Here is an 11,495-nt window from a genome sequence, read left to right as displayed (position 1 = left end):
CGGTGGATCAATATGACCTACTGCTTGCTATCGGAAGAATTTTTCTCCCCGCAACCCCCCCCCCGCCCCCACCACTCCACCCCATTCCCCTCACGCCCCATTTATGCAAGTCAAGTTCCTTTGCGTAACCGGCCAACACTGACCAGATCAGTCAATCACCAATGGGCTGATTGTGGTTGACCTGCAAAAAAGTCACTACACTAGACAACAATTACTTCAAGATTACAAGATCTTCGAGGTAAAAATGCAGTCCCTTACAACTGCCCCCCAACCCTCCCGCCCACCCACCAATTAAGGAATCCCGCTAAGAAATCTAGCATTTTAGACCCCGATCACTCTGAAAGGTGCAATGCTATAATTTTCCGGAGATCATGGTATTGATCTCTCGGCTTCCGGCAGCTTCCCATCGATGCTCGGTGGCGAAATAAAACAGACCCCAACATGAAGCGAGACCATCCCTTCAACTCCTCAGTGTTATATTATTATTAGAAAAGACGAGACACCACAGACAAAAAAAAAAGTGCAAAGGGAACGATTTCAACAGAGAGAGACAGAGAGAGAGACAGAGAGGGAGAACCCCCCCCCCCCCCTCCTCTCAGAATTCAGAGGTGATGAAAATGCACAGGAGATGAGGGAAAACGTTGGGAGGTTAAGGGAGACCTGGAAGAGAAAAAAACAGCTTAACATTCCGGGTACCATTTTGGTATCAGCTCAATATCGCACCCCCAGCGTTAAATAACCTTGGCTTTCAGGCACTGACATTAGTCCGCAGTCTCTCACCCTACTCCCCAACAACCCCCCGCACTCCCCCACCGTCACTCTGGTGCTTTTCCAGCAATATTCTGCCTCTGTTACCCATTTCAGAATTTCAGTTCTCTTTCTCTTTTCTGAAGCCCTGTGAGACTGCTTCACCTCGTGACTGAAGCCAGTGCACAGTTTTGCCCCCAAATCACGAGTCAACCATCCTCCGACCCTACGTTCCACAGTGTAACCCCGTGAAGCGCCTTTTGAGGTCCTTCTGACCCATAGGACGCTGCACGAACCAGTTTATATGAATTCGTAAACTGATCCCGACCCCCAGCTCGGGTCCCAAATCCCTGACTGTCCAGCACCTTGGGACATCCTCCCGTCGCGAAAGGCTCCACATAAACGGAATTGTTGTTGCTGTTATTTTATGCATTAAATATTAGTTCTTAAAATCCAAACTAACTCAGGAAGCCTTTTTTTTTGGCAATTAGGCGATGAGGAGATCGGGGGGTGGGGGGGGGTGGGGAAGCTTTCAAATGCAATCTGGATTCTGAGAGTTTGACATAACAATTCTATTCCTCTCTCTGCTCCCAAACCCACGTTCCCCCCCTAAATCTTCAGGGAAAATAGTGTTACAGGGCTGAGACCAGGTGGAACTTCAGGCCTGAGATGTCCTGAAACCTCTGAATCATCGCTTGGGTGGAGAGTGGAGGGGAAGAGGAAGGTGTGAGGTTGGGTCCACATCACGTGATTCCTTCAACGCCTTGTGTTCACGGCTTGGTAATAATAACATAATAATCCTCGCATTTGCTACAGCGCCTTATCATGTCTTCGAGACGTCTCAAAGCCCTTCACAGAATATACTGTAAAGTAGTGACTGTATAGGCTGTGGGCGAAACGCCAGCAGCCAATTGCGCACAGCAGCGTCGTCCCACAAACAGTCGTGGATTGAAATGATGAAATTATTATTATTATTTTGGGGGAAGGAATTATTACCCCCAGAAAGCGATCTGCCAATCGACTAACAACCGGGTTCCCACTTACCACTAGGTAAACAGAGGCGTGTGTGTGTGGAGTAAGGAAACTGGCCCAACGTTTTCACCCCGCCCGGGAATCAAACCCAGGTCTTCTCGCTTGCGAGGCGAGCGCTCTAACCACTGAGCTCTGGAATGTCATGGATCCCGGAGCTGGGAGGGTGGTGGGGAGAGGGGGATTTTATTTGCGCAGTTAGAGGTAGTGTATCCACAGGGGGGGGGGCACACCCACAGTGCTGCAGCTTCACTTGAGACACAAAGAGATACTCCCATCCAGAATCTACCCCAGACTAAACTTTACCTTCCTCTTCCCTCGCTCCGGTCGCACAAGAGCAGATGTTAATGAGACTGGGAACAGTTTGCTTGGAAAGATCGTAGAACCCTGTCCGCTCTCTCCGCTCAGCCTGCTCCATGTCCCCCGCCCAGCCTGGCTCGCCCCACCATCGTTGGTCGGGCCTTCAGACTCTCTGCCCCCACGCCTTTGGAACTCCGTCCCACATTCTCTTCACCTCCCTCCCTCGCCTCCTTCAAGGCACCCTCCTACTCTCACCCTCTCCGCCCTCAACGGCCTCCTGATCCAAACCCCCAGCTCAGGTCCAAATCCCTGACTGTCCAGCGCCTTGGGACGTCCTCCCGACGTGAAAGGAGCTGGATAAAATGTCATTTGTTGTTCTTGTAGAGATGAAGACACTGGGACTAGTATAAAAAGCATCTGGATACAACGAAGGGGTGCAGGAGGGTGGGTGTTCTGGGGGGGGGGGGGGGGAGCTGAGATCTGATGGGCCAAAAGGCTTTTTTTCATGCAGAGCAATCATGCAGTGCCAGAATAAAAGAACTTGGTAGTGCTCAGCTGAGCTCAAGACATGGGGATCATATGTACCCAGCTCTTCTGAGGTCCAATATAACGGGTCTGATATATTGTCCTGATGGGTGGGGAAGGAGGAGGGGGGACGGAGGGCTGGGGAGAAGAAGAAGGAGTTGGGAGCGAGGATTGATGGAGTGGTGACGATGTTGGGAGGGAGGGAGGGAAATTCTTCCCTAATTCTAGCAGACAGGGTCAATTCACCTTCCAGTGCATTCCTGTGGAAGTGCTTTGAGACGCCTCGAAGACGCGATGAGGCGCCATATCCAACGCGAGGGTTAAGGATTATTGTCGAGACCGGAAATCACCGTCGCTAGCCTCGAGCAGGTTGACCTGGCTCAAACACAAGAGATTTGGGAAGGAGCGGGGGAGTCTCAGACAAGCTCTCAAACCCCTCTCTCTGCCCCCTCCCCACCCCCACCCGCAAGTCAAAGCCAGTCAAAACCTCCTACCCAATCCTGCCCTCCACCCCCTCCTGATCCCAAACCCCCAACCCGCCCCCTCCAAATCCTTCCGACGTGAAAGGAGCTGCATAAATGTCATTTGTTGGCTCTTGTTGTAGACATTGGTTTAAAAAGCATCTGGATACAGCGAGGGGGGCAGGGCAGTCCGCAAGTTTTTTTGTGTAAATTAAAACGAAAGCCAAACTCACCCCCCCCCAAAAAAAAACCTATGTCGTTGCATCGAAAAGCAGCCGTAAAATAAAACTTTATTCCTTCAGTTCCTTTCGGGGGAAGGCGGAGGAGCTTGTTGGGGGTGGGATGAGAATAGGAGGCCATTAGTTCTGTGGACTCAACACCTCCCAGCTTTAAAAGGTTAGTGGCCACGATAGAGAGAGGGTAACGTGAAAGGATAAAATGCAGCGGATATCAACGGAAAGAGGGGCGGTGGGGGGACAGGAGGAGGAGGAAAGAGAAATGGAGTTGGGGAGGGTGTAGTGGGTGGCGGTGGGTGGGGGGGACGCGGTGGTTGCTTAAAATGAAAGAAAGCGGGGGTCTAATACTGTAACAGAGAAACAGCTGGCAAAAAAGCCGAGTAAATCTTAAACACCCGTCATTCCTTCCCTCCCTCCCTCCAATAATTGCAACCCCCCCAAACCCCCTCCCTCCCTTCTGCCCCACGCGCACACACGCACACGCACACGCACACACACACGCACACACTCCCCCAACATCCTCAAGCTCCCAATGGAGGTCAAAGCATTCGTCTGCACATGCGAGTTGCAATCTTGCGCACTCAAATTCCGTCTCCCGCTCCCCCCCCAGCCCCCCCCCACCCCGCCACAGCCTCGCTCTCTTCAACGTCTGGATGTTTGCGCCAATTCAATGTGTGTTGTTTTATATGTGTGCGCGTGTATATATTACACACACACACATATAATATAATATATAATATATATATATAGAGAGAGAAAATCTATAGCAGCAAGCAAACCCCCACAATAGAAAGGCAAGGGTTTTTTTTACATTTCTTTTGGGGGGGGAAAGTGGTGGGGGGGGGAAAAAACCAAAGCAGAGAGAGAGAGAGAGAAAGAGAGAGAAATAAAAGTTTTCCGTTGTTGGTGACGTGCTCCGGGATGAGGAATAGGTGAGGTCGGGAGTGAGGGAGGGTGGTGCTGATGGTGGAGTGGCGTGGGGTTGGGGGGCGGCGAGGGGGGGGTACGGGGAGTGGGGTGTAGAGGGGGATGGGGGGGGTGTGTTGTCTGCTTTTATCTGCCGTCTGCCGGGGCTCGGGCCTGTGGCTGTGCCAGGGCTTGGGAGAAGCGTTCGCATAGCTCGTGGGTGGAGAGGCAGGGCAGCCTCGGCGGGTCCCGGAAAGCTTTGATCTCCGTCGAGCAGTCCAGCAACTTGGGTAGGAAGTCGGTCAGCTTCTCCTGTAGAGTGGCTGTGAGGGTGGAGGGGCAGGGGAGAGATGGGGGGGGTGGGGGAGGAGCGAGGAAAGGGTAGAAGAGGGACAGAGGTGAGGTGGGGTGGGGGGGGGAGGAGGAGTGGGGGATGGAGGGGGGGAAAGGGTAGAGAGGTAGAGAGAAATTGGGGGGAAAAGTAGAAAAGGAGAGAGGGGGGGGGAGGGAGGGTGGGAGGGGGGTAGAGTGGGAGAGAGGGAGAGGGTGGGAGAGAGGGAGGGAGAGAATGGGAGAGGGGGTGAGAGAGTGGGAGAGAGGAGAACAGAGAAAGTGGGAGAGAGAGGAAGAAAGGGAGGCAGAGAGAGCGTGAGAGAGAGTGAATGAGAGGGAGGGAGGGAGGGAGGGAGGGAGGGAGGGAGGGAGGGAGGGAGGGAGGGAGGGAGAGAGGGAGGGAGAGGAGAAGAGAGAGAAAATTCAAGGAAGAGGAAGGAAGAGGAGGGGAACGGGAGGAGAAATGTAAATCAGATCAACAGCAAAATACAGTCACTACACTTGCTAGCAATTATCTGCAAAGCGCTTCTGGAACGTTTCGATGTTACAAGGGCCATAACATGTGGACGGATTACATTGGAGCCCCTGGTTCCCTATCACACCCCCTAAACCCCGTACCCCATCACCCCAGCCCTCGCCAGGCTCCACTGGCTCCCTATCACACCCCCTAAACCCCGTACCCCATCACCCCAGCCCTCGCCAGGCTCCACTGGCTCCCTATCGCCGAACGGGGGAATTTCGAGATCCTCTCACACTCGTCTTCAAATCCCTTCGTGCCCTGGCACCTCCCTGCCTCTCCGACCTGCTTTACCCACACCTCCCACTGCCAACCCACAACCCGCTTCCTCCGCTCGACCGGCTCCGGCCTCCTGCTTGTCCCCCGTTCCGCCCTCGGCGGCCGAGCTTTTCAGCTGCTGCGTCCCGAAACTCTGAAACGCTCTCTCCCTCAATCCCTCAAAGGCCTTGCCCCTTCCCGCCTTCCCCCATCTTCAGGTGGCGCCTGAAGACCTTCCTATTTTACCCTGCCTGCGGTCAAACACCCCCTCATGCGCCCCCAACCATTTTGTTCTGCCCACGAACAGCGCTAGGGAGGGTTAGGTCGTCCGTTGGAGAGAACAGTACGAGGTTCGGTTGCGCATCTCCTCGCCGGGCTCCAGCGCTTACGTTCCATCTCCTGCCCCAGGTAGGAGCACCACCGGTTCCTCATGTCCTCCACCGCGGCGATGTCCTTGTCCTCCAGGTCGTCCGCCAGCAGCAGGGGCAGGCAGGGCACCACCAGCTCATTCATGATGCTCAGCCCGTCCTCCACCTCTCGCTCGTCCCCCGACTCGAACAGGGATGCCGCTTCTTCATTCAGCTTCTGTCGCCCCGCAGAGCCCGGAGAGGAGAGAGGGGCATGAGCCCGACGACAAAGAAGTAACCCTCCGCTCAGCGGGGCTCCGGCCAGCTTCACGCTCCCCCTACCCCTTCCCCTCCCTGCCCTTGGTTGTCGGGCCTTCAACCTTTCTGCCCCCCCACTCCACCCACCCTCTGGAACTTCATTCCACAGTCGCCCCATCCCTTGCCTCCTTCAAGACCAGTCTCAAGACCCTCTTCTTCGGAGGTCCTTCGGTCACTCTCCTACCCCTAACCCACCCTACACCCCCTCCTGATCCCAACCACCAGCTCGGGTGTGGATCCCTGACTGTGCAGCGCATTGGGAAATCCTCCTGACGCGAAAGGTGCTGTGTAAATGGAATTTGTTGTTGTTGTTTACAAAGTCCTCTTACCCCCCCCACCGCACAACGCCCACCCTACTCAGCTCTTATTCTTACTCAACTCGGCTCCTGTTAACCCTGCAAGCCAAACCCCTACCGGGTAGGGTGGTCCGAGTTGGACAAGCAGCGGGAAAGCTTGCCAGACAGCTCTCTCAATGGTGAGCCATTTGGTTTTAACTGGTTAGACTCCTCCAGGTGTTACCCCCCCAACACACACTATGGGGTTTCCCCCCCCCACCCCATAAGCCGCGGCTCTTGCCAACCGGCTCTATCCCACGATTCAGATAAGATGTCAAACTGGAGCCCCTGTCCGCTTGTTCGGATGGCAGTTAAAGACCCTGCCCTGCTATTGCTAACCCGCCCAGTGGAACTGACGACATCTTCACGACACTGTTTGATCTCACATCCACCTTTAAGGCTTCAAGTTGCGCACGTTGCAAGTTTCACCCCATCTCTCTCTGTCTCCCTCTCTCTATATGATAATAATAATCCTGGCATTTGATACGGCGTCTCATCACGTCTTCGAGACAACAACAACAACAAGATTCCATTTATAAAGCGCCTTTCACGTCAGGAGGACGTCCCAAGGCGCTGCACAGTTGGGTCATAACCCGAGCAGGGCGGAAATGGTCAGGGGAGGGGAGGGAGCGAGGGGGGGGGAAATGGTCAGGGTGAGGGGAAGGATGGGAGGGAGCGAGAAGGGGGAAGAGAGTCGAGAGGGGAGCTGAAGGCTCGGTCAAAGAGACGACTCAAAGCGCTTCACAGGATACACTGTAAAGTGAATCGTCTGTATTTTGTGGGCGAAACGCGGCAGCCAATTGCGCACAACTTGCCCAACGTTTCGCCCTGCCCGGGAATCGAACCCAGGTCCCTCACTTATGAGGCGAGCGCTTTAACCACTGAGCTACAGGGCTCCAAGTATACATTATTAGGATTAGGGATACTGCGCTATGAAGGGGTTGCACCACATTGTACTGTACGTTATTCCCGACAGCCAGACGGGTGGCAATTATATTTATCCATGTGGGGTAGCGTCTCAGAGCGCTTAACAGTGCGGCTCAGAGCGCCTGAGAGTCTTAGTGAAACAGCACTGCTCCAGCAAATAAGGCAAAGCCTTCCAGACAAAATGCCTTAGCGTCGAGGTGTACTCACCAGCAGGCACTCTCGTCTGTAATGCGCTATCAGGTACTCGTTGTGTCCTCTGTACGAGCCCCTGGACAGCAGCTCCTTGTTGCACTGGTAAGCGTGGACGAGGTAAAGCAATGCCTCGCTGCAGCTGAAAATAACAACCGATACAGGATCAATAATAATAATCAATCAAGCTTTCGACCTGATAATAATCCTGGCCTTTGATGCAGCGATTCCTCACGTCTTCGCGACGCCTCAGGGCGCTTCGCTGAATAGACTGTCAAATGAATCGGCCGTGTATTTTGTGGGCCAAACGCGGCAGACACTCGCGCACAGCAGCGTCCCGCAAACAGTCGTGGGCTGAAGTGACCGATTTATTACTATTAATTTTTTTTTGAAGGAATTAGCGCCGATCGGGTCAAACCGTCTCAAATGGAATTGCTGTCAAGTGTAGTGATTGTATGTGGTGTCTATACAACATCCCCCTCAGCTCCTGTTAACCCTGCAGCCAAAGCCCTAACGGGGAGGGTGGTCTTAGCGAGAGACAGACAGAGAGAGAGAGAACGCATTCCATTCCGACAATCTATCTCTGGGATTTCCGTGTGTGGGTGGGATGGCATGAAATTCTCAGCTTGGAGACTCTTAAGCAACGGTGATGGGTTTCCCAGTGTGTCAGACACCCACCCGGCCGACCCAAAAAAAAAACCTTGTCTATGAATAGTTAAAAGTGACTGCATATTGTGCGTGGACAGATAAAACAGTAAACCAAGGTCACGTCTGCCTGTGGACGTTAAAGATCCCACAGGACAACTGGAAAGGAGAAGGGAGTTTCCTGGCCAAAAATTCCCCAAATAAACCTTATCATTCGCTTCATGGTTTTTTTTAATGGGTCGTTGCTGTGTGCAACTTGGCTCCTGCCTGAGCTTGCAAACAGTCACTATAATTTACAGCGATTCCTGTGAAGCATTTTGAGATGTCTCGATAATGGGATACGGCGCTATATCACACCGAAGGACATTATATTCTGTGAAGCGCTTTGAAACGTCTCGAAGACGTGATCAAGTGCTATATCAAACGCAGGAATTATTATTATCATATGATTATTGTGGTTGTAAATGAAAGTTCCAGCTGCATGTTCTGCTGGCTGGTTGTGGGAACGCTGCTCTGTGTAAAATGGCTCCTGCAATCGCCTACAAAAACAGTCACTACATTAGGCACGAATTAAGAGGAAAGCGTTTTGAGACATTTTGTCACAATTGGACATTATAAAAATTCAAGTTCTTTGCAGGTGAAAGCAGACTCAAGTCCATCTCGTTCGCCTTCCACCATCCTGGCAATCGCTTGACATGTTGTGTCCCAAACTCTACACGGTATCTATCCCCAGATATTATTTTCTAGCAGCAAATAATTTCTTCCTCATCTCTCTCTCTCGTTCCTCCCCCCACCGCACCCCACCCCTAACCCCGCGCTACTTTTTCAAGGGGCAACTGCAAGATCATCTAATATCGTGTGTCTAATATCGCCCACATTTATCAGCTGCCCAAATGGATAAGACTTTTAAAGAGGCAAAATACAAGAGGGTATATAGAAAAGATCAAGGAAAAGGGAATAGAGAGTAGAGAGCTCCAGTGGAGGAGCGAGCCCAAGCACAAACACGATGGGGAGAGAGAAAGAGCAGGGAATGGGGTTAGAGTAGAGAGCTCCAGTGGGAGAGTGAGCACCAGGACAGACACGATGGGGAGAGAGAGCGAGCAGGGGAATGGGGTTAGAGTAGACAGCTCCAGTGGGGGGAGTGAGCCCCAGCACCGACACGATGGGGAGAGAGAGAGAGCAGGGGAATGGGGGTTAGAGTAGAGAGCTCCAGTGGGGAAGCGAACCCCAGCACCGACACGATGGGGAGAGAGAGAGAGAGAGAGAGAGAGAGAGCAGGGAATGGGGTTAGAGTAGAGAGCTCCAGTGGGGGGAGCGAACCCTAGCACAGATACGATGGGGAGAGAGAGAGAGAGAGAGAGCAGGGGAATGGGGGTTAGAGTAGAGAGCTCCAGTGGGGGGAGCGAACCCCAGCACAGACACGATGGGGAGAGAGAGAGAGAGAGAGCAGGGAATGGGGTTAGAGTAGAGAGCTCCAGTGGGGAAGCGAGCACCAGGACAAGGCAGAGTAAGGTAACAGGGTTAGGAAACTCCAGTGGGGGAGGCAAACACGCCAGAGACATTCGCTGCGATGTGGGTGTTGGAAACAGCCTTGTCTCGTGCTACAATTGCCATGAAACGCTCGCCGAGTCTTTTCTCAGTACTGTTTTTACGAGGAGCCTCCTGGTCAGAGAGGTGAGGAGCTACATTGCTTCCCGGAGTGAATTCCTGGGTCGGACAAAGAAAAGCCCAGTTCAGGGAGAATCAGCGGGGAATCAAGACAAACACACACATACACAGACATGAACACACACAAACAGACACACATACACAGACACACAGACAGATATGTACATAAACACACAGAGTCAGAGTACACACAGTCACGTACTTGCAGTTACGCCCCCAACGCACTCTCAGCTCTTACTGTTATTCAACTCCGCTCCTGTTAACGGGTAGGGTGGTCCTAGCTGGACAAGCAGTGGGAAAACTTGCCAGACAGTGCTCTGAGTGGTGAGCTATGTGGTTTTAGCTGGTTAGCCTCCAGCAGTTACCGCCAACGCACACTCTGAGGTTCCCCCAAGCCTTGGCTCTTGCCAACCTGCGCCTAATACTTTCCCGAAATCAGGTAAGCAGTATGCGTCCCTCCAGGGAGAGAGAGAGAGAGCACGTTCCATTCCAACAATCTATTCTCAGTTCGGTTTGGAGAACCTTAAGCAACGGTGATGGGTTTCCGCGTGTGTCAGGACACCCGGCTGACCGCCAGAAAAATAAAAATAAATGCAGACTCACGCAGACTCAAACACAAACACATACCCGCACAGGTAAGAGTGAACGCAAGTGAACTCGTGCCCAGTTGCTGGGGAGACGGACAAACCTCCCGAGTGGGGACAGGGCAAAGGGCATGTGCCATCAGATGGAAACGAACAACAGACCGTGGTCTCCAGGCTGTTTGCTGGGCAGACAGACCAGCCTGACGGGCACTCGTTCGATCTGCCTCTTTGAAGCCAGCACTTGAGGGTTGCCCGTGCCAGAAAATCTCAGCAGAGACGCGCGCGGAGCTGCCCCCCCAATCCCTTCGCTCACACGCACGGCGACCCTGGCATTTGACACAGCGCCTTATCAGGGTCTTCCCGACATCTCAAAGCGCTTCACGGAATATACTGTCGAGTGAACCGACTGTGTTACTCTAGGGGCGAAACACGGCAGCCAATCGCGCACAGCAATGGTCCCGCAAACAGTCGTGGATTGAAGTGACCAAATTATTATTATTTTGGGGGGGAATGGGGGCGGGAAAGATTATTACCTCTGGAATCGACGGACAAGCGGGTTCCTGATGGGTAAACCGAGGCTAGGAACTGGAGGGAGAGCTTATATTCGGGATCCCCCACTTTATCACGCCGCCAGCGTGAAGTGTATAGGAGCTTCCCCACCGCGTTGAAACCCCTCTCAACGCACTTTACTGTCAAGTGTCAAAGCGACTGTGTTTGTCAACGAACACGGCTCTCCCAAGTTCCCAGGTACAGTCGTGAAGTCAATGATTGATTAATTCATTCATTCATTGATCTGGTGGGGAACAGTCTGCCAGGATACCTGAGAAACATCCCTTACCGCCGTCTACACAGGCAGAGAGGAGCCGAGTTTAACGTCTCATCCGAACGACGACATCTTTGACAATGCAGCGTTTTTTTTCTCTCGCTCTCTCGTTCCTCTCTTTTTGTACCTTTCGCTCTTTTTTGTACCTCTCTCTTCTCTCTACATTTTTCTTTCTCTCATGTCTTTCTCTTTGTCTTTCTCTCTCTCGCTTTCTTTCTCTCTGTCTCTCTCGCTTTGTCTTTTTCTCTCTGTCCGTCTCTCTCTCTCTGTCTGTCTGTCTTTCTCTTTCTTTGTCTCTCTCTCTCTGTTATTCTCTCTTTGTCTTTTTCTCTGTCTCTCTATCTTTT

The 11,495-nt window shown here is 52.7% G+C and overlaps 1 protein-coding gene and 1 non-coding gene across 3 annotated transcripts in view; both read right to left on the bottom strand.

Annotated features, from left to right (window-relative positions):
- Nucleotides 1-4,315: 4,315 nt before the first annotated feature.
- Nucleotides 4,316-11,495, bottom strand: part of usp25 (ubiquitin specific peptidase 25) — a 64,445-nt gene continuing 57,265 nt past the window's right edge. For both annotated transcript variants that reach the window (XM_042333915.1, XM_042333916.1), the window contains 3 exons: nucleotides 7,447-7,570; nucleotides 5,702-5,897; nucleotides 4,316-4,527 (listed from right to left, as the gene is read on the bottom strand). In XM_042333915.1, coding sequence (XP_042189849.1) covers nucleotides 4,352-4,527; nucleotides 5,702-5,897; nucleotides 7,447-7,570 — 496 coding nt within the window. In that variant the 3' untranslated portion in view covers nucleotides 4,316-4,351. The remainder of the gene's footprint in view (nucleotides 4,528-5,701; nucleotides 5,898-7,446; nucleotides 7,571-11,495) is intronic.
- On the bottom strand, nucleotides 7,136-7,208 carry trnam-cau. The gene has a single exon. It is a non-coding gene; the product is annotated as a tRNA-Met (tRNA).

This window comes from Callorhinchus milii, unplaced genomic scaffold (genome assembly GCF_018977255.1).
Source record: "Callorhinchus milii isolate IMCB2004 unplaced genomic scaffold, IMCB_Cmil_1.0 Scaffold4, whole genome shotgun sequence".
Classification (NCBI taxonomy): domain Eukaryota; kingdom Metazoa; phylum Chordata; class Chondrichthyes; order Chimaeriformes; family Callorhinchidae; genus Callorhinchus; species Callorhinchus milii.
This window is presented reverse-complemented; position numbering and strand designations above follow the sequence as displayed.